The sequence below is a fragment of the Poecilia mexicana genome, unplaced genomic scaffold (genome assembly GCF_051168715.1).
Source record: "Poecilia mexicana isolate PSO_F unplaced genomic scaffold, ASM5116871v1 scaffold_19, whole genome shotgun sequence".
NCBI classification, from domain to species: domain Eukaryota; kingdom Metazoa; phylum Chordata; class Actinopteri; order Cyprinodontiformes; family Poeciliidae; genus Poecilia; species Poecilia mexicana.
In genome coordinates, this window is record NW_028263388.1 from 15,415,725 (window position 1) to 15,442,859 (window position 27,135).

At 38.9% G+C, this 27,135-nt stretch overlaps 1 protein-coding gene across 4 annotated transcripts; it reads right to left on the minus strand.

Annotated features, from left to right (window-relative positions):
* fmnl1b (formin-like 1b) lies at positions 1-24,472 on the minus strand. Of its 4 annotated transcripts, XM_088000862.1 has the most exons (27): positions 24,185-24,472; positions 23,671-24,087; positions 18,844-18,927; positions 18,209-18,292; positions 17,578-17,651; positions 17,250-17,333; positions 16,918-17,061; positions 14,918-15,008; positions 14,033-14,109; positions 13,459-13,552; positions 11,147-11,221; positions 10,654-10,764; positions 10,374-10,523; positions 9,896-9,997; positions 8,116-8,272; positions 7,808-7,966; positions 6,908-7,029; positions 5,960-6,162; positions 5,653-5,887; positions 5,415-5,483; positions 5,200-5,280; positions 4,953-5,082; positions 3,550-3,713; positions 3,367-3,468; positions 3,117-3,212; positions 1,711-1,825; positions 1-506 (listed from the first exon to the last, which is right to left on the minus strand). In XM_088000862.1, the coding sequence occupies exons 2-27, from the start codon at positions 23,830-23,832 to the stop codon at positions 406-408; spliced, it is 3,066 nt and encodes a 1,021-aa protein (XP_087856988.1). In that variant the 5' UTR covers positions 23,833-24,087; positions 24,185-24,472; the 3' UTR covers positions 1-405. The 4 variants fall into 4 exon arrangements, with proteins under 4 accessions (XP_087856988.1, XP_014841616.2, XP_014841617.2 ...); XM_014986130.2 differs by having other exon boundaries at positions 14,918-15,005; positions 23,671-24,472; XM_014986131.2 differs by having other exon boundaries at positions 8,116-8,269; positions 23,671-24,472.
* Between the last annotated feature and the right edge of the window lie 2,663 nt (positions 24,473-27,135).

A 27,135-nucleotide genomic window follows, 5' to 3' on the forward strand; every position in this document is an offset into this window, starting at 1 on the left:
TGGCAGGAGTATAAAATACTTTATTTGTTCAAACGCCAAAGCTAAGCATAAATTCCATATTAAAACAATTTAATAAAATCCTCAGTATGAAAACTACCACAGACGGAGACGCAAAGAACAGCAGCGACAATTGTAACTAAAACCTATTTCTGAGTGGACTCTTTGTCATGTTCATTCTGTGCTGGACTCTCTGGAAATTGTCCTGACGACTTCCAGTATCATCATCAAGCTTCTCCTTTTGATCATGCAAGATGGGCAACATTTCTGCTGCCACTTTCACTGTGAGGATCAAGGGAACTCTCCAGAGCTGCAGCTGTGATTTCTTTTTTCGTTTCCACCATGATATGAGAACAGGACGAAAAGTTTCCTTCATTGTTAAACACCTTCTGCTTCTAGCTCCAGAGTTCAGAGGGAGATGTCTGAAGATACTTGAAGCTGTTGGCCCGGTCTCCCCCTGGAGCTGTGACGGGAACCATCTGTCCGTCTGTATGGCTGATTCCTTAAATCTGAGGTGAAACAGAAACCAAAAGATGCCTTACAAGTGGGAAAAATAAAGTTTAAAATTTGGCTTACAGTTCTTTGTTGGAGACGTAAATATTTAAATAGTCGATATAAAAAAAAACTGTTTACTTGTAACTGACTATGTTGAAAATCAATTAAAAGTATGCAGAGCATTGAAAATTTCCTTTTACTCAGTTGCCGACTTTAGTGTCTTCTAAATCACTTCTGATTCAATTCATTCATAACCATAGTTCATTCAACTGTTTTTAATACGACAATGAAAACTGATGTGAAGAACTGAATTAAAGGGTAAATCTTCATGTGGTCCTACATGTTGTGTTGCATTACAGCTAGAATAATAATGTGTGTCCACATGGTTTAAACTTACTGCTCCTGCCAAAACTTTGATTATTTTGTCCACTGATGACTTATTTGGTTAAACTTGTTGGATACCAGATTTTTCTGTGGTTCATCGTGGAGGAATTATTTCTCAATTTTAAAAGTACGAATTTAAAGAACATGTTTGCCTCTTGTTGTTTTGCAGGCCTTAAACTCTGCTACGTATATTTTTAGGTTTAAAGGAACCAACGAGGACTTGTATCCTGCAGACGCTTTCAGATGATTCAGAGGAGCCGAAGTCTCTGGAGGAAACCCTGTAAACAAACTTGTCCTCCTTGAGCCAGATGCCTCAGTGGAGTTTCTGAAACCCCTGCTGAGATTGTAAGTCAACATCAGTTTGATTTAAACTGTGACAATTATCCGAATCTCTGAGGCTTCCGAATGTTTGCGTTGCGTCGCAGTTTTTACCCAGGACATATTCTTCTGTCTATAACACGGTAGTGCTCGGAGTTTGAAGATGTCACCTCATCGCTGAAGAATGAGTCGCACACGAGACGAGAGGAGCGTTTGGCTGAGCGAGCCGTGAAGGGCGCAGATTTAAGAGCTGGAGAGATGGATGGGTGGAAAATAAAAGAGGGTTACAGGAAAGAGTGAAAACTTGCTGAAAGGAGGAAGAGAGTGTCAGAAACGGCAAAGCAGCAGGTTTAACAGTTTATGTTTTTGTCTTAATGCAGAAATGGTGTTAAACGTATGAAATCACCACTAAATCTATTGACCGCCTGTCAGGAAACCACTGTTTCCCTGTTTCCTGACGAGCAGGAAGCACTGATTTCACTCCGCAGTCAGGCACAGTCTCAGGTGGCTTCTTACCGGTGATGATGTCCTCGATGGCGCCGTCTTTCCCCTCCCTCACCGGAGGAGATCCCTGCTTCCTCTTCAGCTCTGCGATCAGATCCATCTGAGGTTGTCTGCACATAATAGAAATCTGGAAGAAGAAATCAGGCTCAGTGTTGGTCTCACATGCACAGGTTATTAAATCATGTCTCTGGATCAATTATGATATCAAAACACCCAGGGACCCTTGTCTTTCAGTTTATTAGGTTGCAGTTGGTTTTCTTGTTGCAATATAAGCTACTAATCAGATTTGCTTCTGCTAGAGAGCCGTCAGGGGGGGCACTACTCCCAACCATCTAATACGAGGTATTAAAGCGACAGATAAATACCACAGTAAATCACGACCAGATTTTTTATCCGGCTGCTGATGTCAGGAAGTTGGTGTTTCACCTCAAACCAGCTTTTGTATTTTTCCCCAACATAATACAGGTTGTGTTCTCTAAACTCAATCCTAAATGAAACAAATGATGAATTGCATATGAGTCAATAAGTTCCCAAAAATACAAACTTGTTTTTTTTTTCCTTAGGATTATAAAAAGTGGGAGAAAAAAAAACTTAAAGCTCAATTTGTCTTAAAAGGCTTATTGACAAAGTAATTATCAACACAGAGTTGAGCTTATTCATACTGTCTGTAAATCGTGTTGTGGGAAATGTTTTATTAACACTTCTGGTAAGTTAAATTCACTCGATTTTTTTAAAACAATTTCTACAATTGTGATTTTCTTTCTGAAAACAGAGTTCGTCTTTTTGTTTGACAACTAAAAAGGACCCCCTTTCTAAACCATGCATAGTTACAATTAGAAAAATCAGTGTGGAAAAAGTATAAATGTCCAATAAGCAGTGTAATTGCCCTTCTTAAATTTTGTATGATTATTATTACAGAATTATCTGATTCGGTAGCTAAGATTGATGTGGATATAATGTATTTGAATATTTCTTTCAAACAAGTGGTTAGATCCTAAAGCTTCGCATAACTGGACAAAAAAAATTCTAAAACTTAAATATTTAAATAAGAAGTCAGGAATTTGAACTTGAAATAAGAATCTGCAACAACAAAAAAATAATATTGCTTTTGAATAAATGCCACTGGTATCGAATACAATTATATTTAAAAAGCCAAGCAATTAGGATGCCTTCTGGAGAAATCACAGCACATGAAATGCTGCGGCACGACGCGTGAAAGGAGCGCACTGCACAGAAACGTTGTCGTTTCTCTTTGACTTTAATCTCTCGTATCTCGTTTCTGTCTTGTTTGTTGTTTTTACAGGGAGTGGAAGTAGTTGAGTCTTCGAAAGTAGTTTCTTCTAGTCATTTTGAAACAACTGTACATTTCATTGGTTCCGTCTGTGATAATTATTAGAAAACACAAGCTGAGCTGTTACCGTGTTCCTCTGTGGCTCCGGTTTGGGAGGAGCGGAGTGATCGTCACAAGCTGGACGTTGTCGTTTCTCTGTCTCCTTGCTGTCCTGCTCAGCTTGCTGACGGGGAGCAATAAAAACATTATTCTGACTGAAACCTGTAGAGAAAGCTAAATTTAGATATTAACTGGTTATAAACTCCAGAGAAATATCAGAGTCATTACTGCTGAACAGTAAAACTTTAGAGAGCTTTTTAAGCTATGAAATCTCTGACCTTGTACGCTTTGATGAACCGGATAAAAACAGAGAAGAACTCAGAGGGCAGAGTCATTGTGGGATCTTCTCCAAAGTACTCCACGACCGACTCGTATGTATCCTGAATGCCAATGACCCCCCGAAACAAGAGTGAGGAGGAGAAACAAATAAAAGTAAATGAGTTGAGTTCACTGAGGCTGACCTGGGCAGTCTTTTCTTCGGCCTTCAGAGAGTCGAGAAGCGGTGCGTTGGTGTCCAGAAACGTTTTCAGGACAGGGTTCTCTTCTTCTGCTGAGAACTCGCTCCTGGTCAGCTCCATGCCTCTTTCTAGAGCTTTCAGATTCCTCAGGATGCTGTCGAAGGATACTGCAGCACGGAAAAACAAAGGTTTATAATGAGAGAAGCTGTTAAGGAAATGAAGAGATCTCTCTTTGTATCCTCATTTCAGCCACATTACTGCACAACATTATAAATACACATTTTATTGAATTCAAATGATATCTTTAAATAACTTTTCTTTGTTTGAAAAGTACATTTCTGTGATTTTTGTGAACTTGAAGTGAACATCTTTGTCTATTTTCTCACCTTTCTGTAGTATAAAGTACATAAAAACCAGCAGGATTTATTAGATAATGAAGTAAAATCTTAGCAAGTCTCACAGTATTCACAGTAATGTAAGCAAAATAGTCTTTCAGAAAAGTGTGAGCTGCTGAATTGGACCCGCAATGTCGTCTTCTGTGGCGCTTCCCATTAACTGCTCTCTCAAATTGGCCCAATTTGTAACAGAACTAGAACCACAGATGGGGTTGTTTTTATACAGTCGTTTTATTAAAATAAGCTGCTGGGAAATGATGAAGGTCCTGAATAAAAAAAAGAAAGTAATAGAAATAGGAATAGTTATGATTGACTCCTTAAAAGCAATCTGAGGAAAACAGAAGGTTTAATAAACTAAATGCAACTGCCTGAAAAACTGCAGAGGGCTGCAAGCTGAAGGTGTTTTACTGATCCAGACTGGGTGCCATTGGGCTCTGCATGCTGGAGATGAGGATTGAAAATAATACTGTAGAAATATTCCAGCAGAGGTGTGACGAGAAAACTGTTTACATGTAACAGCGTTGCATATTGTTGCTGCATATTCATGGACCCTCTACTGTGGCTTCCTGTGTCGTCACCCATCAGATTTCATCTGAGCTCTGTGGAATAATTTACAATTTGAGGGACAAATTTTAGTTTAGCTGTTTGGAATGTTTATGTTCCAATGAGCCATTTTTTTTGTTTTGTTTTTTTTCCTCTCTGCGTAAAGTTTGTTTCACGCTAAAAATCCTAGTTACTCTTTGGAATTAGTACTTTGAAACAATTCAAGAAAATTTGCTAGAAAAAAAAAATCAAACAGTTATGTGCAATGAAAATTTTGTAGAAGCCTGTAAGTAAACCATTCATCTCATTGCACATATATATGCATGAAAAATACTCCATCAATGAAAACTTTGGTCACTTGTGGAGTTTTCCTCTGATTAGCTGTTTTTGTTAGGCAGGATATGTTCAAATTTTATAAACACGCGTGGTGCTGTTTGTAGGTCAGACTCGTGTGATGTTGGAGGTTACCGAGCGCTGCCTTTTCCAGGAATTGCAGTTCAGTGTGGAAATTCTGCAGGTCCGGGTATTTTTCCCGGATGATCTTGACGATGAAGTCCAACAGCGTATGTCTGCGGTCTGTTGATTTAGTGTCCGGTAGCTTTAAGGAGTCAGCAGAGCAGAGCAGTTAAAGAAAACCTATTGACTGAGACGGCTACAAATTCATAGCTACTTGAGGGTGCAAACTCAAACTTTAATCCAGTTTAGAGTTTCTCACCAGGTCTAAACTCTGCAGATGGAAGCCGTACGCCGGCCCTCGCCTGCTGCTGTTCATGTAGTTTCCAAACGCCAAAATGATCTATAAACCAGAAACAAGTGGAGCACTGTGTGACGCATCTTTCTGTTTAAAGTTGGAAGAAAATATTTAACCACTCCAATGCGTTTTCTCATCTGCTGATGTGTTAGACGAAACATTTAAATAAAACCATTTACCTCCAAGATTTTCTTCAGCTTCATGGACGATCTGACAGACATTGAGGCTGCGATGATGGCATCCAGCTGCTGCAAGACGGCAATGAAAACGTGATCAAGGTTACAGGTAAACGAGCAACCTTGCAAAATGGTTTCCCTAAAACCAAACGATAACTTCAACACACACACACACACACACACACTTGACATTTGTGTTTTCTCAGACTGCAGAGACCCGTTTCAGGCCACATAAACTCACAGGCTGGATGTTCTGGATGCTTTCTGTGAAGTTTCCCATGAAGGTCAGCGTGCTGATCCTCTGGGAAAGCCTCGGGATCTTGCCGAAGCGCGCCATGAAGCGATCCTCTTCGCTGAGCTCGTCCAGCGACCGACCTTCGCTCTCGTAGGTTTGGATGAGCTTCATCTCGTACTCCGTGGGGATGAAACGCTCCAGCAGCTCCAGGAAGTCCAGACTCAAAGCTTTCTGGTCGTACCTGTGTGAACAGCAGTCCTCTGAATTTACTGGTCGCTGCATTCGGCTGACGGTTTTGAAGTTCGGCACGTACGTCTCGATGGCGCTGCAGATGTCTGATGTAGCCACGCATTTCTTGCGCAGAGTGATGGCCAGGTTTTTGGCCCTGTTGGGCTCCATTATGGACACTCTACTGGGAGTCTTCCTGGCCATTTTCTTCTTCAGGGTGCCCAGATCCACCGGAGGGGCCTGAGCTTTGGTCTTAAACTGTTCCTCGAAAGCTTCCATGTCCAGCTCCTGAAACGGAGTTTAAAAGCACAGCAGCAGAAACGTTTTGAGTTTAAACAAAAGGCTGAAGGTTTTCTCTTTCTTTAACTGAATTTACAATTAATATCCTGTAATTAGAGTTGGAGTAAAAACTTTTATGACCTAAATCCAGAGATTTCCATCCACTTTTGTTTTTAAAAGGTTCTAACTTAAATTTTCAATATATATTTTTTAGAGAAATTTCTACTTAAAAACTCAGTATGTTCACTTAAAATACAAACAGTTTTAGTCCAAAAGCAGAAACTACAGAACTGTGTTGCTAATATGAAGCTAGAGATGTGATGATGTGAGATTATCAGGCATATAACCCTGGATAATTATTTTTTACTGGTTTTGGATAATCTATAAAATAACGTATAACATAAACTAAATGCTTAAAAAAAAACAAAAACAAAAAAAAAACAGAAGCAGTAGCTGCAAAATATTACAGCATATTCCTATTACTAACACCGTTTATGGAATATACTTGTGCTTATTCTTAAGTAAAAATGAATATGCATTTAGAAGTACCTTTTAAGTACATTTTTCCCGTTTCTGCCCTTTACAGTGCAAGTATGTGCATTCTGCATGAATAGTAAACGTTCAGCTGGCTACTAATCAGAATCTCATGACTGTTTTTCATAACTAAAATATTTCCAGCCAAGTTTGTAGTTTTTTTTTTTTTATGAGTTACCCAAGTGTGTATGATGATGGAACACTTTTATAGCTTAGAAACCTGCAAGACGTGTTGGTCGTCCAGCTCGCCGAAGATGGTTCCCTCCACCTGGTCTGATTTCAGAGCGTCCCAGTTGAACAGCGGCATGCGGTATTTGGTTTGAATGGGCTTCTTCTGTTTGTCTGTAGGAGGAATAAAGAAAATGTTTAGATGTTCAGATTTTACACCACTTGTTATCCTTAGAGGTTTTCAATAGGAAAAAAAAATGCTTAATCAAGCTTGAGCAACGTGTCCACCGGGGCTCAGTGACTTCTCAGTGGTGCACATCTTAAAGTGACAAAGACTTCAAACAGCATCCAGGGTAACAAAGCTGAAATTGCATGTTTGCTAGACCATTTTCCTAATGGGAACCTGATGTCAAGGATAATTTCTAAGATATTTTTCAGCCAAACTCACTAATCCATCACAAATCAACCAAAAGGCAAAACACGAGGCAAATCTGATTAGATTTTATTTACTGTGCAGCATGATGAGGATGGTTGATGATGCTCTATCTTCCCAGTCACTGCCCATTTTGTTGACCTTTGAAATATACTGAGACCATTCGGGTTTCCTACAGACTTTTCAAAATTCAGTGTTTTTTCCATATTCTCATATTCAGAATTCTCAGTCTTTTTTTTTTTAAAGTAAAACTAAAACCTTCAGTCTTTAATTTTCTTATTTTTTGCAGAGGTCAGACTTTAAATGTGAAACCTGGAAAATCCAGACTGTAAAATGAAGTTTGGGTGATTTAGATGATGGCAACGCAAAAACAAAATCTGGACACAGATTTTCCAAACTTGGGTTCTCTATTTGCGCACTTTTCCAGTCCTGGAACATGAATCAAATACAATTTTCCAGACGGCACAGAAGCCCAGTCCAAAAGATCAAAACGGTTTAAAGTTGCGATGGTGAACTCACCCGAGCCCCCCACTGTCTGCTGCGCCACAGCGCCTCCAGAAGGCGGTGGTGGGGGAGGAGGCGGCGGCGGAGGAGGAGGAGGAGGTTGAAACTTCGGTAGTTCTGTGGTTGGAGATTGTGGGGAGGTGGAAGTATCGTCTATTTGATCACTGACGGTGTCTGCAAGGATCAGTCACATGACGTATAAACCTCCAAAGTCTGCACATTAATGAGCTTTTAAATAAAATCTTGACGCGCTGCATAAACCGTAACAACTTCAGGAAGGTGGACTTCTCGGAATATCAAAGAACAAATGCCTCTGTGCTGACCTCTTTGTGACTCCCGCTGGACCACCTGAAGGACCAGCTCACCAGAGGGGGCGCGGTCCATTCGAAGGAGGCCCTCCTCCACCAGAGCCTGAACCCTCAGCTCCAGCTCCTTCAGCTCATCGGAGGATCGACGTCCGTCTCCTGCTTGATCTGGCTGCTGGTCCAAAATGAGTAGCGTTAAACGAGGTGCAGAGTTAAACTTTGAGTTTGCATACATACATACACATGCCAAATAAATATACTGATTCATAATAATTCATCTGTCCTATAGCTGCCTACTTGGATTCCTTTGTTGAATGTCAGCTGCCGATTGGCTCCCCTGCAACTTCCGGCTGTAGTCGTAAAACAGAAGACTTTACTAAACTGCAGGTAAATCTTTCTGTTAAATTAAAAATAGATTTATTTTCTGGTGAGGGATAACTTGGGACACCCTCACATCTCTTGCGACTTAAAATCGCACACACACACGCACAAACTGTAGACAAGAACATGAAGGGGAAGAATAGCAGATCTGTGGGCATTAATAGATGGAGTAGGTAATTTTTTTTTTTTTAATACAGACACAAACTAAGCAATGTCTGTCCCATCTAGTAAAGCCAACGCAGTCTCCCTCCACTTTTAATCTCTAATCCAGTTTAGGTTCAGAAACGCACAGAGAAACGAACCTTGAACATACGTGAAGGTGTAAACAATCCCTTTTGTAACCCTTAGAACAAGCGTTGGTTACAAAGGTACTACGTCGTGAACTGACCCACAGTCGCAATAGTAGGAACAATCGGTGACGCGTTGTTCTGTGCTCTAGCCTGCACTTGGCAAACAGCTGTGTTATCCAGTTGTTTAGTCACTTTATTCAGCTAAATATTGAGGACTATAATTATTCACACCCCACTTCTGTTAGAGTTTTAGCCAACAAGGAGTTGGGAGCAAAACTCCTTGTTGGCTCCCAACTCCTTTTGATTTTAGTTGCACCTAATGCAACTAAAATCAGCAGGTACATGGGATTAATTACAGAACAGTCTATCAAGACGGAACAGAAAATGTATTCATTTTCTGTTCAACAGCTTGAAAAAGTTTATTTCATCCTCCATCATAACCAGAATGTATATAAATGGCTCATTACACCGGTCTTAGTAGCTCGGACTATGTGAGTGTTTTGGCAGCACAGCAGGCGGGTCATATTCCCCTTGCTGTAGCTAATGTGTGTGACTGCAACCCCTCATTTTTCCTGTTGTAACAGTTTTAACATTTCCTAATCACCCCATGATCTAATGGCTGTTGATATTGCTATTCTGAATTACTGCTGCTATAATGTTCTTCTTTTCCATCTTGATTGTGGGAATTTACTATGCTACCATGTTTATCTCTCTGCCTTTGTGCTTGGCTTTGCTGCCACCTCTCAGCAGTCCTAGGTGTGTGTTTGCCTGTTTATGCTTCCATCCATAAGAATGCAAACATTCTTATGAATGTTTCATAACGGAAGCATTCTTATGAATGCCTCCATTCATAAGAATGGAAGCATAAATAGAACCATATCCGAAGGCCTAAAAAACACAAAAAACTTTAAAAAGAGCTGAGATGAAGCCTTTAAAACTCTGATCTGCTATTTTCTGTTCAAGCAGGTTTTTAAAATAATTCATCAAGTTGTTTCATTCTGGTTTCTCCTGCTTCGAACCCTGTTGCTGTGTAAAATGTTCTAAATGCCAAAGGATGATGGCATCTTCCAGATGTTTTCTGTTACAGCGCACTAGGTGTTTCTGAGCGTGCATCAGCTGTACTGTACCTTTAAGGGGTCCCCCTCTTTGCAGATCTGAATGAGCTTCTTCTCCAGCTCGGAGACTTTCTGCATCGCCCCCATTTCGGTTTCCTGGAACTTGGAGCTCAGCTGAAACATGAAAAGGTAAAGTTTTAATGTTTGAGATAAATTTTGATATTTCTGCTTGCAAAGCAAAATCTACACCAATCAACTGTAGCTGAATGTAAATGGATTGCAAGGTTTAATTACCTGAGAAATTCTCCCTTTGATTTTTTTTTTACATTTTTTTATAGCTTTACACAGATTTTACTGTTTATTTCTCCTATAAAGTCATTTTAATGCAGCTAACAAAATACTTTAAAGAAAACTGACATTGTCGCTGAAAAGTCACAGAATCTAAATGGCTGTATTAATAGTATAAAAAGTGATGGAATACACCTGAAAGTTCCATAACGTGTGTGTGAAGTGTCCTTTTAAGAGGAGTTGGTGTGTGCCGTTCATTCACCTGCGTGTGGAGCTTCTGCAGCTGCTCTATGTGATCCAGCAGGGTGGTCTTGGTCTCTGCATCCTCCAGCAAAGCTGCCACATCAAACGCGTTATCCAAATAGGCTTGGATCTGGACCAGCAGCCTGTCGCTCTCTGTAAACTTCAACTGCTGCAATGGAGAGATTTAAGCAGTACCTTCGAGTTTAATTTGAGCAAATGAGACATAAGCGTGAGGTGTGTCTGCTCCAATTTTTAAAAGTTGTATTTATCATGTTCAGAGGGTGGAAGGCCAAACTTGCCTCCAAGTAGGAATCCAGGCCATGTTGGGTAAATTCGTACTGAAGGTAGACCCTGAAGTTCAGGTTTTCCACCGAGTGGACCACAATGTTGATGAATTGCATACAGGCCACCTGGTGGACAGATTAAGTAAAGATTATTTCTTTTCAGGAACTTGTAAAGACTCAGATTTGGAATATTTTCCAGTTTTTACGTTACTTGGATAAAAAAAAGTCTGTGTTGGGGAAAATTGAATGCGTTTGAGAACTTTGAACCTAATGTTTTGGACAAATTTTAGCTTCTTTATTAAAACAAAAAGAGTTCTGATGTGTTCAGAAGAACTTTGCCTGATTAATTAATTAATATAATTATCAATTTCAATGCTTGAGATTTGATATTTATTTCCACAAAAAAAGTTTCAAATTTTTCCAGCTCAAATTCCTTCCAAGTACTTTTGTTGCATCTTCGGTTGACGGGTCATATTTTGAAAAAATCTCGGTTTGATTCAAGGTTTACCATAAAGTCAATGTCGCCTTCTTCTTTCCGAAAATACTCCATTAGCTTCTCGAAGCGCCTTTTCTCTCCACAGACCTGAGAGAGAGAAAAAAGGGAAATATTAACAAACATGTTCTTATTTTATATGCTGCTCATGGTAATGTTTTCAGCAGCAGTGAACACATGGGGGCAGTATGCTCTCATCCTAAGTGGAGTTTTTTCCTCTGAATGTAGATAATGCTTTGACGCTAGTCATGCGTTTCTTAGCAAACACACAATCTACTTGGGAACACTAAGATAGGACGTTTGCCAATTTCCCACTTGTGTAGAGTAGAATCAACAACTATTTTCAGCTCCAGAAAAGATCAAACAAAAGAACAGTAAAAAAAAAAAATGTTTGAGTATGTGGTTACATTTAAACATTTTCTTTTTTGTCAACGCCTCATCAGTTCCCCCTTCTGCTATACAACTGACTGAACTTCCACCAGCTCCTTTTTGCAAACCCATGTCCACTAAATAATGCAGGAGCCCAAACAAAGCTGTACCTCTGCTGCCGAGCGACACATAAACCGCCTCCTGGCCCGACGCCCGCCTGCCTCTACGGCAGAAGCACACGATCTCTCATCATCTCCCTCATGACTCTCACCCATGTCTGCGCTGCTGTGGCACTAAAATTAAGAAAAATCTCTATTGTCCTCCTCATTTCTTCCCGACAGCAAACAGCGTTGTCGATTACTGCTAACTGACATGGTTTGCAGAGAGGAAAGCAGCATTTGCAGTGAGTTCAGAACATTTAAGTGCGACTGCTTCCTTGTTTTGTGCACCTTAAGTTTATTTCGTGAGTTCGGCCCTCAGACTGCATTCCTTTGCCGTGGCTCAGAGGATGAAACACGCTGCAAAGCAGGTTTGTCGCATCCTGTAGTAAAAATAAATGCTGCTAGTTCAGGTTTACCCTCCTGTCTGTCTGAATGGTTGCAGCGTCTCTGAGTGACTGCTGTTGCTACTGAGATGAAAAGCAAAGGTCAGAGGTTCTGTGAGTGTTTGGCATATTTACACTCCTTCAGAGAGTTTTGTTGGACGGGGCAACACTTGGTGTGAGCACCGATGATGAATAGATCAGAATTTTTTTAAAGTGCTATATGACTTGGGGCAGATTAGTAAAAGTGAAAAAACATGAATTTTCTGTTTGAACTGCTCCGAAAAGTGAAAACATTGGCTTCCTTTTTTTTTTTTCTGACTTCAGAAAATAGTCCAGAAAAGTTAGAGATGATATTTCAGGACTTTGTTTTATACAAAAGGGGTTATGGTCTTTTTGTTACTTCACCATTCGATAATGGTGCTTCATAATAAATTGTCATGTTAAGGTCAACACAATCAAGATCACTGTTTGGTATTTTGTCAGTCACTGACACTCCATCGTCAGGGTAAGATTTGAAAGATCAACACTAGATTTTCAACGTCCCTAGAGGAAAACTCAGTGGAAGGAAAAAACTCAATAGAAAAAAGGTCATAAACAACAGGGATAAGTAGAGCTTTGAGAGGATTAAGGAAAGTTTATTCAAGGGTTTGGGGAAGATTTACGTGTGAACTGCAGCTAAAATTACAGCTTCAAGAGCAACGATGGAGAACGATGGAAGGCAGCAGAGCCAGCAATGCAGAAAAGATTTGAAAACTGGGCTTTCTCAGCACCTTAGCAGAGCAACAGACTCTGCTCCTTGCTACATTGCATTGATGCAGTTTTTCATGCAAAACATCAACTAAGTACTTTCAGTTCAGTTACAGTACGTTACGTGAGCATGCTTTTCAGTAGGTTTATATTAATGGATTAAAAATGATTTTTACATTCAGATTATTTGAGGACACAGAATATTTATTAGTTCTATGCCATAATCAAAGTTAAAATAACTTAAATGTCGGTTTCACTTTTGCTACTGAATTCTTATTATTTTCTCTTTTTTCCTATTTTTTTTTTACACCAAGTCTAACATTGATTGTTAGACCATTGCTCGTCGTAAACAGTGGAACAGTAATCGACAATACTGAAACAATAAGCACCTTTTCTAGAAATTCGTCTGAACTTAATAGACTTTCATTCCTTAGTTTGCTAATGTCGTACTGACGCAGACTTTAAATATACCTTACTTCGTATGACTGAAGTAGAATTTAGATCTATTTTATTTTTTTTTTCCAAACTTATTTTTTCTTTAGCTGACGAAGTGAAAACTGACATTTAAACCTCGGACAATTTCCTTCAAGTCAAACAATTTCCACAGGGCAGGAACCTGCTCTGTCCAGACTCTGAATGTTGATTACATGGGTGCCTGTTATCTGACCTCTTTGAAGTTGTCAAAGGCGGACAGGATGATGTCATGGCCTCCTCTCACCAAACAGACAGCTGCCAGCAGCTCCAGCACCAGGGCTTTGGTCCTGAGAAGAGTAAAAAAAAAAATTACGTACCAAAATTAAATACAGCATTTTTTTAGATAAGTTTCAAGTTAGCATTGAGGCTAATTTCAGTTTAAGATGAGAATTAGCTATTTTATAAGCATTTTCAATTATATTTTCTGAAAAGCCATGAAAAAAAAAAAAGTAAGATGCAGATACTAACTAGAGCACTCCACACCGAATCAGTGGAATCGCTGGTAGTTTTATACAGAAATTTGAATTCTTGTCTACTGAATTTTATTCAGGTTCGGAAGCAATTCTGACATAATGATGGAACCGGAAATGTGGAAGGTGATTAAGTCTGATATTAAGCTCATGAGGGAAAATGTTGAGCTGCTATTTCAAAGCGAATTCAACAGCTGACGTTTACTAAAAATGCCATAAATAAAAAAGTTATTAGTTGTTAAAGAGTGACTGTAAATGCTAGGTTTTGTGTAATTAATAGCATAATGCTGGTTTCACCTGGGGTTCCGGTCGTTGAGGCTGAGCGTGATCTCGTTGACGCAGCTTGGGTGCTCCATCACCTGGTTGAACCCTGACTGAAAACATGAACAATTATTACAATATTGCAAATGTTAGAAATGGAGGTCAGGGAAGACTCACTGAAATCTCATCTCTTTTCACATTGTATCAATAGTGATCAGGGTTTGAAATAGACTGCCAATAAAATTCAGAATGGGAGTTGATACATACATTTTAGCAAGCATCAGGACCATGCTGACTTTTTTTTAAACTTCAAATATCTTCTCCCACACGTCTATCCAAAATCAATTTTAAATTTTAACTCGCCATCTCAAAAAGTCTGAAGGAACATGAAATTCTCCTGAAATGTCCCACTGCAGCCCAGAGTTTTCTTCGCTGCGTAAAGCTGGATACTTCTACATATCCTCTGTACTATTTCAGTGGCAAGTGATTCTTATTTCTGCTTGTATTTAAAACATTTTTCTGAGATCCATCAAATTTTCACCTTTATGTAAAATCGTGAGGTTTTCTCTCACTTTACCAAAATCGCCCCAATAAGTTACATAAACTAAGCCAAAAGTCTGTTAAACTGCAAAAGATAAAACAAACAAAAAAATAGATCCAAAAGTAACGACACTTTTTTAAAGATCACGTTTGTAATGAATGTTTTTTTTTGTTTGTTTTCAATACAAATGCAATCTGAACATAGTAGTTATTTAACACCACCTTCATTTCAATTCAAAGTTAGAACTATTCTTTCAATACACATATTCATCAAAGCATCCTAAAGTAATTTTATTGCAGTGATGCATTAACAGTGATAATTATTCACACACACAAAAAAAAAGAAAACATTTCCTTGTGGGAATAGAAGTATTTACATACGTGGTAGTTCATGATGGCACGTAGACACATGATGCAGAGATGAATGTCGTCCTTCTGAGTCACGATACGCGACGGCCTCTGCGCTCTCCTGCTGGAGAATAATTAATCCATCAGGTAGAAGTGGAGCATGCTGCACCAACATACATTTTGCTTTTTAAAATAACATAGGAGATGTTTTAAATACATTTTTACACATGAGGTAATAGAAATCATGACAGGAATTTATGAAAAACATTTTTTCTTTTTACTTGCATCAAACTACACAAGACAAACCCAAGTCATTATTATTTTACAGATTTCATGCAACTGTCCTTAGAAAAACCACTGATTTGCGACAAAACTCTGAAACAATCCATTTATTGTATTTCCAATATAAGTTTAAACTTTTTACAATCTTTTATAGAACAATGGGAAGTTAATGTGAGTCCACGCGTTCCTTATGAGACTTTCCGGTTGAGACATTTTTTACATTTCAACACCTTCTGTTCAACAGGAGGCCAGACAAACACCTTCATACTCGCCATGAAAGGAATGCAGTGACCTCAGATCAGTGAAAGATAAGACAGTTCAGGAAACGCGCGACTCTGGAGTTGAGTTTATCCATGTGCCCGAGGGCAAGTCGGCTTGGAAACCGCAGCAGTCTCAGTAGCTTCACAGAAACGGCTTCTTAATTTGATCAAATTGCATCTCAGCAAAAATATAAAAATGATCAAGAGGAGTTTCAACTGAGGCCATCTATTTTTAGTCCACACTTAACTTTTGGTGCACTTTTTTTCAGTTAAATAAAAATTTGATCAAATTTAGGGGACATATGTTTCAATTAAAAAATCAGGACAATCTTGTTATCCCTTCGTTTTATATTGGATTCAAAATTACTTCTCCCTTCAAAGGAGCCACAGCTCAGTTTTTTTCTAGTGTTGGAGTGCTGTAAAAAAAAAAATGCTAAATCAGAATTGGTTAAGACAAGAACAACCAAATAAAACTAGAAATTGAGATCAGCTAGGAAAACCCTGACTTGAATGCAGCTGGCAGCCGTGGAAACCTCCCTCTATGAACCTCACTAACCACAGTTCTTGATGTAATCTGGAGGACACACCGTTTTGAAGGTCTGCAGCTACTGGCTCGCAGAATGTTGGTGACCTCTGTGCACCGCTCTGATTTCTACAAAAGCCACTGCCTCGTGGCTAAGTTGCCTCCGCTTTATCACGCAACTATCATCTGTTTCCTGTGGAAAGTAATTAGAAAAGTTATTGACTGAACGTCTTGCACAGACGTTGCAAGACGTTGCAAGAAAGGCATTTTATCTCGAAACCATGCTGGTATTTGCTGATCTCCTGAGATAGAGCAAGAGCGCAAGAGCTGGATTTCATACAACTGTGGCCGTGGAAGCAATTGAAACACCTGAATTCAATCGTTTGTAGAAATGAACTTGTGAGCCAAGTGAATCTGTGATAAGCTGTTCCTTTCCTGGGACCAAGCTGCTCCTGATGCTGCCGTTGCTGTTGACTTTGTGTTTTCTTTACCTAGAATGCTGTCCTGGTCTGGTAATTCTTTGATTTTCATTCCCCAGTAGGATCAGCGAATGACAACTCCTAATAACGCTGGTTTTGGAACAATCACTTTTTGGAGTCAGGTGTGCCTCTTTTTATCGTATATTTTTGAGAATTGTCAATAAATGATTACCTAAATTCTAATGTAACCCAGGCGTTTATTCAATTAGACTGCAATCTAATCTAAATTGCAATAAATTAGACCCATCGTTGTCTTGTCAAGTTCCTGGAAGTTGCATTTGTTGCTCTAATTTGTTGACAATTAGAGGTAAAGTAAACTTAATTTAATTGGTTTGCATATTACATGTTTACATGGCTCTTATAAAATTCTCTTGAATTTTTTTTCTAATTTCTCCCTAATTCTGTGACATTGTATTTAACACTCATCACATGTAACTTCTTTGACATCCTGAATAGACTTTATCAACAACACTCAGAAATGCCTCATACTTGATTGTAAACGCTTTAGTGAGCTTCGCGCCGTGGCTGGTTGGGGATTCATTCGGATTTCTGCCGACGTCTTCCACCGACTTGTCTGCAGCCTTCCCTTTATCTGAGGGCAGTGCGCCGTTTTCGGACGTCTCTGTGTCTGACCTGTAAATCACAGCCATGAAAGGATAAGCCGTGTTTGCACTCATTCAGATGAATATTTACAATGTTCTCGGGTTAAGCCATTCCAGCAAAAGAGACTGTAAAAAACAAGACTAACACATTTCACATAATTTGTGTGACGTCTGTTTCTGGGTTTAAAAAAAAAAAGGATATTTCTAATCCATACTCACGTAACAGCACTTTGAGCGGCAGAGAGATACTTCACCAACACGTTTAAACCCTGATTCTCCTCATTTAGGAATTCCTGAGCCCAGCTGCAGGAAACATAACACAGAAAAATGTTATAATAACATTAATTGTTGTATGTAAATTGCATGTGAATCATTTTTAAATTCACGGTAAACGGTTTCTCAAATTTCTCACCAGTTGGCGTTTAGGCAGAACCATACAAACAGATGTAAAGCTGAATATTTGTGGCTTTTCCAACCCTTCCCCATTCTGGATCCTAATGTCTTTTCTCCACCTGTTAAACTACGTTAACACTTCAGTGAGACTTACCCTATGTGATTGGTCCTCAGGGAAATCTCCAGCTCTCTGAGGACCTGAGTCAGCTCTTGGACACGTCTCTTAAGCTGACAAAACACATTTAAAGTACAGAAGAGGCCATTGACACATTTACTCAGAAAATATCACATTTGAATAAAAAGACTGAGCTAAATATCCCTCACAGAAGGTTAACTGTTTGTTATACCTCTGAGAAAAACAAAATGTTTTAGAGGTTAAGCGGTTTATTTTATACAGTTCTTTTATATATATATAAAAACTCATTTCCAGGTACTGTTATTGAACTACGTGTCTGTTTTCTATCAACTTAAAATTAATAAATGCTGCCCTCTAAAAAAAAAAGTATAAATTACAGAAGACCTAAGTAATTAGTGGTTTGTAGACAAGTGAGTATATAAATAAAATGTTTTGTTTTTTTTTTCAAAACTTAAATTGAACCTAAATATTACAAAACAAGCAGATTCTGACATAAAGGAAACAAAAACGAGCATAATTAAAAAATGTCATCTAAATCTAATGTATTTTTGAAATGCAGTTATTTAACATCTTTTCCAGTGTATAGGTAAAACTATAATATATATATATATATATAAATTTGACTTTCAACACTGAAAGTAGGCTGTACCTTCCAACCGACTCCTCCGTGATCCAAACAACTTTTCAGCTTCTCCAAATAAGCAGATGGGGGATTCTTGACTTGAAACCGCTCCTGAAGAGGCAGAGAAACACAGAGAGGCCTGTAATTATGTTTAACTGCGGTCAGAGTGCAGTGATGCTGAGTGCGAACAGAGAGGCGCACACCAGCAGCTTGATTGCACATCTCTGGTGCAAATGCAAGAAATAATTAGACTGTGGTGAAGCGGTTATCTTCATAGTTCAGCGACATCTACAGCACTCATGGTCGCTAATTACACGAAGCACAGTCATGTTCAATAAATTTGAATATGTCCCAATGTGGCTCATTAAAAGTACCTTTTGAAAATAACAACCTATGGTGTGATGTAATACTCTAATTTTAAGTGTCATTTGATAACTGCAGGAAGAGAATCATCGTAACAGAAATAGACTTTCAAATGTCCATCTGTACGTAATTAATCTATATGAAGTCTTTCATTAGGTGATGAAGTTCCTGAAATAAATGGACTTTTCAATAATATTCTGAATGTATTGAATGGATCTGCACTCTGAAATGTGTCAAAGCCACAAAGATCCACCTGAACAGAAGCAGAGTGACCTGCTTCTTGATTCATCTAAACATACCTGATCACAAATCAGGTCCCACTTCTTGTCATTGTCGTACTGGGAGAGGATCTGCACTTTGTCTGGAGGAAGATTCATCGTGTCCTGGAAGCAAAAAAGGAAAAAAAAACAAACACCAGAGCAATGGTTAAACTGTCCAGTTTGTCTCCAGGAACACAACTGATGACAGCACTGTAAAATATAGAATAGCTGTAAAAGTTACAGTCATGCTGGAAGTGATATTTTTCCCCATCAAATTACAAAATTGGTATGTTTTGTATTTTTAGTTGGCTGTCTGCTGTGTTTTGCCTCACTTTTTAAGTTAAGAATGCAAGGAAAAACAATGTTGAGGCTCGAAAGATAATCGGGTTTAAGGAAAATTAATTTTAAAATTAGACTAATAAGCAATTATATGTAAGCTTAAAATAAACCGAATATCCACACATCACATTTGAAAATAAGTAAAATAATCTCTACTAATTTTAAAGTTCTTTTTTATTATTTATTCTATGCATCACCGTTTCAACACATTTTTCAAGTCAGTTACTTAATGTATTAAATGGATATTTCAACATTTATGAAGGAAATTCAGTTTAAAAAGTTTGGATTTGTTTTGGAGTTATATACATTTGCCTAATACTGCTTGTAGCTTCAGTGTTTTAAAAAAAAAATCTATAAAAATGAAAATAATGTGTTAATCAACCCTTCAGCAAAACCTGACAAACTCTAGACCTTCAAAAAGAAAGAACTGCACCTGACATTCTGGAGGAAAAACTGCGTTTGAATATAATTTTTTTTACACACAGATAATAAATATGTTGACCAATGCAAAAGTATACTGCTCAAAAAAATAAAGGGAACATTTCACTTTGATTTTGTGTGTGGCTCCAAATCCAGGCCTCCATTGGTTAATAAATTTTTATTTTTTTTTAATTTTTATTCCTTTATTTAACCAGGTAAACTCCATTGAGATCTAGATCTCATTTTCAAGGGGGACCTGGGCAGAAGTCTGCAGTACATAGCAACCTGGTTACAAAACAAAATTGATTAATACATATACACAATTATAAAACAGAATAAAACAATTTAAAAACAGTGACACTGTTTAAAAGATTCTCGTTGCCTGTCTTTAAGAATCGCTCGAAATAAATTCAGTGAAATCAATTCTGACATCTTGATTTCAGACTGAAGCTGATTCCAGGCTAAAGGAGCCATCACACTGAAAGCTTGCTTTCCTTTTTCAGTTCGGCAGTGTGGAACATGCAAAAGAAAAATGTTGTTGGAATCATCAATGTTTGATTTCCATTGATGATTTTTGTGTGATTTTGTTGTCGGCACATTCAACTTTGTACAGAACAAAGTATTCAATGAGAATATTTCATTCATTCAGATCTAGGATGTGTTATTTGAGTGTTCCCTTTATCTTTTTGAGCAGTGTATTATCGGATTAGCTGCTTTTTAATCTTGAATGAAAATACTTGCTCTTGGAGTTCTTCAAGAATTCAAAGCGCCTCTTTTGTCTAGTTCTGCAGTCAGATGTCTTTGTTGTTATGTGATGACCTCATTTGTTATCAGCTGTATGTTGCCACAACACGACGATGACGACAGTGTTGGCCATCTTACAGTACCAAGCATCAGATTACAAACCTTTGGCCCAGTTTTCAGAGAATCTAGGAGATGAGTCTCGTTGAAAACACACAAATTCATCTCTTTGGCCAGAACCAAAGCAGAAAGGAACTGTTGCTTATTTAGCTGAGGGGAAATGTTTATGAGGATGCGAAAAAGTACAAGACTTATCTTTTAAACAAGAATCCAGATAAGGCCACCCTATACCAATATCAGCCCGGCACACAAATGTGTCACCTTCTCCAACCCGAGTCCTGTTAACTGAGGTCAATTGGGGAGTTAATTTTGCCTAACTTTAAGGCTCCCTATGCAGTGACAGCACTGGGAGGATGACTGGAGGCCTGAAGGATTAACCTTTTCCATAAAGCAGCTCAGAGGTGAACTCACAGTTTAACCAAATAATTTAAGTCTGGTTAAACGCAAGAGCTGAGTCGTCAGAAACACATGGCGAGCGAATGAAAACACGTGTTTCTGTGCAAAACAAGGACAGGAGATCAATAATGAAAGGGAATCAGATGAATGAAGCCTGATGAATGAAGCTGAAGGATCAATAAATGCTGGTTACAAGCAGACGTTCCTGAGAAGCCATTCAAAATAGAAAATCTGGAGTGGACCCACACTGCTGCTTCAGTAGACGACACATAAAGCTACATAGTGGATGATAACGTAGTCCTTTGCGGAAGCCTAGATACACCCCTTGAACTTTTTCACGATTATCACAAAGTATTTCAAAATTGTATTTGCAAAATGCTATAAAAAAAAATTAGAGCTGGCAGCACTGCCTTTGCAACAAGAAGATCATGGGTTTGAATTCCAGCCTGGGGTCTTTCTGCATGGAGCTCGCATGTTCTCCTTGTGCATGTGAGGATTCTCTGGGTACTCCGACTTCCTCCCACGATCAAAAAGATGAACGTTAGATCAATTTGTCTCCTTAGGTGTGAGTGTGTCTGTGTAAGGTTGTTCGATATTTCTTACTCTGTGGCAAATTGTCTCCACCAAGTACATTTTTTAGAGAAGTAGAGTAGCTTTTGTGCAGAGGAAGATTCATGCAGCAGCAGTAAACCCCTGAGGTTTACAGAATGGCAGACACCAAAGTACAGATCACAGAAAATATTCATAGTTAAACAAGTATGAATATTTTCCCCCACTTGAATAAAAGTGTCTGCTTTACAAAGTGTTTTCAATCCACTTTTTACTGCTTTGTTCCCCAACATGTAGACTACTCACAATTTAACTGAAGATATGACTTTTATAGAAACAAACTGCTTTTGCCCAAACCAGGTTTGAGTATGATAAAGTGTGATAAAACTAAAAGAAAAGCTTCACGGATCTTAAATCACTACAGAAAAAAAAACCAAGTCGCCGTTTTGCAGGTCACTATGAACAAACGCACACATTGAAGTAGCATGAAAAGATGCTGAAAGCACATTTTGAAATACCCTATGGCTGCGTGGCTGGTGAATTAGAACTAAATGCAATTTGATTGTAGGAGTTTTGCAAACTTTCGCATCATTTTTTTTTTTCTTTTACAAAGAACATGGAGGAAAGACCTTCTAATCAGGAACTAAATGTCACCTGCCTTCCTCCTTTTATCTTCATGTTACACTTTATGCACCACTGCATTCCCTGTTAGTGTTTTGCATAAAACCTATATACATATTCACCGAGGAGAAAAGGTGCTCAACTCTGAAGCCTCTAAATTCACTCTGTCTCCATCTTTGTTGTGCAGTTTTTTTTTTCTACCTGCAGCAGAACCAGACAAAACCTCACAACTACAAAAACAAACAAATACTGCACACAAAGAAATTGACTGCCTCATTTGGTAAGCAAAACATGCAAATGTATAGATGTGGATATTGTCCATGACGTGGAAGCAGGATTGAAATAACAAAATGAAATTTAAGACCAAGGACAGAAATCCAAACATATTTAGGAGTTTTTAAGGATTTTTAAGGAGTTTTTTGGAAATGGGTCACTTGAAAAGTTTCTTATGCATTTTGAACATAAACAAACTTGGAGATCTCCAAACTTTGAGTGACAAGGAAAAAAAAAATTGGAACATCTGCAGAGGATATATTACTTGTATTCCTGTTATACAGAAAGCAGGTTTAGCTAACATTCACCGATTCATCTTTTTTGAAGAAAGAAGTCAGTATTAAGGTGCTGGTTGGCAGACAGTCTGTAAGCTTAAAGAATATATGTGTCACGTCAACATCAGCACCAGTTTCTGAGATAAGAATGGCAAGGGGAAGAGGAATGTGGATAACAACCGAGCGAGTCGTCTGGCTGCATTCTGAACATAGCTTCCTTGTTGGGACTCAGATCTGCGTGTTCCTTTTGTATTGTTTTTTTTTTTTACCGTCAGAACGTGGGCTTGAGTCCAGCCTGTTTACAGCCCTAAGTCTTGGTAATGACAAAACAGCAGTTCAGAAATAGAGAACACTGTCAATCAGTGTTTGCCGTCTAAGAATAAGACATTATAACCTTTGACAAAACTGTGTTGGAATAATGTGAGCGGAACAACAGTTCTGAAAAAGTGGGTCAACAAATGGACTTTATTGGCTGCTATGGCTGTGGGGAATAAAACGTAATTTCCCAAAGAGCTTGAAAGAGTGTCAGTGATTCCCCACTCTTCCCTGTAAAGCAGGGATCTGCAACTCCAGTCCTGGTCAACTGGTGTTCTACAACTGAGATGGACCAGCGATCTGTCCAGGGCAATTCGTTTGGTCATAATGTATACAGATTGATTATGCCAAAATACTCCAATCTTATGTGCTGTTAAGGACTTTTGTTTAAATATCAGCCTGAGCAAAAATATTAAAACATGACTACAATAAAATACATTGACCTAAAAATGTTAAGTGGTGCAGAAGTGTCCAATGTATTTATTTTGACAAGGCCAAGACTTGTGAGCTTCTGTTTGGTGATTATAAGCAACTGCTGGTAGTTTCCATTAGCACAAACCCATGGAGTGTTTGGCAGCACTTATTGACTGACCAATACTCAAGGAATTTAAGTCTAATCTAAGGAGGGGGATTGCAGATCAGGGTCTTTAGTTAAAACAGACCAGAACAAATGTGCTCTTATGTATCTTATTAGTTGCATTGTGTAACTGGCACAATGACAAGATTGTTCTGACATCCACATTGCAAACATAGTCCACATTTTTTGTTTCCTTCCACTGTTGACATGCTGCACAGAGCAGTGCTCCTCAGGACTCACCAGTGCAGCGTTGAAGCGTTCCTCCAGCTCGCTCTTGGGCGGCATCGGATGCTTCAGTCCCGCCGTTTGCTTCTGGGGCCCAGCGCACTCCGGGCTGGTTATCGTGGTCTCCTTAAGATCCCTTCCCTGGGAAATCTCAGCGCTTCCAGCTGCGTTTCCCATGATTGTGATCAATACATTCAAATACAACTCGTACGTCAAACCCCAACAACAAAAGTTGCGCAGCTCACACCTATAAGGCTCAGTTTATTTCCAGGTTATGTGTGACTGAGCTCCCATCCTCTCCACAAACATGTAGTACTAACTCATCCTGAAGCTGCTTTCATTGCCCTTTGTTCTTTTAACGGAGGGATGAAATTCAGCCCAACTTCTGAATGAGAGAGAGACCTCGCAGAGATCCCAAAGCATTATGAAACCCTAGAAAGAGGGAATGGGATATCATGACAGTGACAGACAGAGTGACGGCTGAGCAAGTGAAAGAAAAAAAAAGTGGATTAGAAGGTAGAGTCCACACCTCCTCTAGCTTCTGTCTATGATGAGCCTGAAGTCAGGAAAATTCAGTCCAAGAAATTTGAAAAGTAAACTTGGAGAAATGCTTTTAAAGCTGCTGCAGTGGTTTCAGGTAAACACCATTAGCTCTTCCAGCAGGTAATGTGCACATCTCATCCATCTGTTCCTGAATGCTAGAAATCTTTAGATTTGTGAGAGCCATGTCCATAGAAAAAAAGTGAAAAATAGAGAGCCAGGGAAAGATCCAGCAGGCAGTTGCTTATTCTATCCCATGCAGGGACAGACAGACAGAAGCTGAAGGTAGCAGTGCCTTTAACTAAGAGCACAGAGCATCCTGGGTCCTAATGCCGTCAAGTTAAGGCCACACCTGATTCTTGAAACGTGCCAAGCAACAACAGGAGGAGCAGGAACAAGGAAAACTGATATTTATTACAGTTTACAACATTTAAAATAGAGATTTTTAATGATTTATTGTGCCGCTCAGAGTTATTAAAGGGGATATGTGAAGGAAAAAAGCCACGATGTAGACCAGGGTTCCACGAATACAGGCCTCGGGAAACCTCGATGTCCTGCAACTTTTAGGTGCGTCACTGGTCCAACACACCCGAATCAAAAGGCTGATTCACCTCCACAGTATGCATTCAAGTTTTCTCGAGTCATGTTAATGAGCTAATTGTTTGACTCGGGTGCGTTGGAGCAGAGGCGTATCTAAAATTTGCAGGCCTGGATTTGAGGAAATTCAATTAAGCACATATAAAGTTTATTAGCCACAATCCAATGACCGTGTTGGTTAAAAATTTTTCCAAAAAAAGTCTCCTCCTCCTGCAGCTCCCTACCTGAGGTCACTTACATGAGCTAAAAATAATGAAAGTGTGCTGTAAAGCTCATTATTAATTCAAATGTGAACATATTCACTTTCATCACAGATCAAACAGGTTTTCTGACTAATATGTTTCTAAATATATACTATTATAATACTTTAGTAGATTATGAAAGTAGTTTGCCCCACTTGCAAGACAAAAGAGTTCATCAAAGCTCATGAGGGAGTTACAGCTTCTTTAGCACACAGAGGCTACTGAGCAACAGGATCCTGAACAGAAATTGCTCATTAAAATGATTTTATCTGTGAATGATGGAAAACTTCTCATTTCTGTGAAGCTCCACAGAAAACATATTGAAGTAGAAAGATCCTATGATCGTAATTCTTTAATTTAGCAGCGCCGACCCTTCTGCTTTGGGTCTGAAAAGCTGCACCCTTCAAATTATCAACGTCTAACCCCAGTCACAGTGTGTATTTTTGCTTTCTTTCTCTACAATCAAAGTGGAGTCTTAAAAATCCAATTAGACCTGAAAATATGAGCTACAAAAATGTGATTTTTATCTGCTGACTTTATTATTTTCAGCGTACAGGGAAATAAGAAATTGTTTCCCTGTACACTTTATCAAACATTCAGTTTGATAAAAACATACTATTCTGTGTGACTTCAAATACAAACTACTCCTATAGCAAACGCATAAAAACAATCCTAATCCAGAGTAAGTGGCTCTTTTCTGTGGCGCTGCTGGGGTGGCTAGTCAACAATCAGCGGTTGACAACTCGCACAACCACATCTCTTTGTGATCAAAGCCTCCTTACATGCTTAAATGTTTCGTCACAAAAAGAACAGAGAACGGCCTGCATTCTGTCTATTCACAGACGTCACGTGCCAAAGAGGATCGCACACTTTCAGATCGTCTCCAAGTGTTTTTTTTTTGTTGTTTTTTTTTAATCGCACGAGCCAAGAAACGGCGATGACGTATTTCAGTTGCAGAAAGCCAGAGACTTACAGGAAGGTGGAGGATGCTTTTAGTAATTTATGAGTGCCACACAGATACGTGGCAGTCTGACCACACCTGGTCAGCAGCATGGTGACATGCAGCCGGCAATGATACTTCAACAAAGCAATTTATAAAGTCTGTATTTTTAATCCACGTGCAAAAAGAACAAACAGATTGTAATTAGATAAGCAAGGTGAGATAGATTAAGTTCTTGAACAAAGTTCCTGTTTACATTCAGCTGTGGTAGAGATCAGGAATAACAGCTTAGACTCCTTAGTATACTTTAATTTCCAAACACGGCTATGAATAGGACTTAGTGGCATCATTTGGCAACTTGTTTTAACCAGTATATGTGGGATATCATGTCTGAACGCACATATTGGCCCTTCAGGCTCCAGCTGTAAAAGACAACACCAGGAGACAACACTCCTGACACCTAAGAACAGCAACCGGAGACTACACTTTACTAAGGTTAACAAAAAAAAAACAAAAAAAACAGTTGCCTGTGCAGATGAGTCTGAATTTCAGCTGCAATATTCAGAGTTTAAGGGGCCAAAGTGACCCAAGTCACATGAATGCATGGATCGATCTGCCCTTGTATCACCAGGTCAGGCTGATGGTCTTAAAATGGGCTACGAAACAGTTTCAGTTCTGAGGTAGAACTGAAGGCAAAAGTCATTCAGTCATTTAGTCATTGAAGAATCATAGTCATATACAAAGAAGGCAGTAAGATATTAGTGACTATCCACACAGCGTATTGTAATCCTCACTGAAGCCTTTTTTTTTTTAAATCAAGCATTCAGTGAGCTACAGTCTCCGACATTAAATACTTTTAAAACAAGTTTGCGTAAAGTACAGGATGCTTTTCATTTTTACTTTTGTGATGCAAATGCTTTGAGCTTCACTCAATCCTGTGAAGGCGTCAAAGCGTTAACAATCGAACTGAGAAAGAAAGGCCTTCTGAGCTAAGAATGCACTGTAGCAGCTCAGAATTAAAATCCACATGTAGTACAACTAAAAATCTGAACCTGTAGCACAACATACAGGTCTCTTCTTTTTGTTCATTTACATTTTTTTTAGAAACATTTACTGAATAACAGCGTCTCATGAGTGTTTCCGCAGAAAGACTTTTCAGCA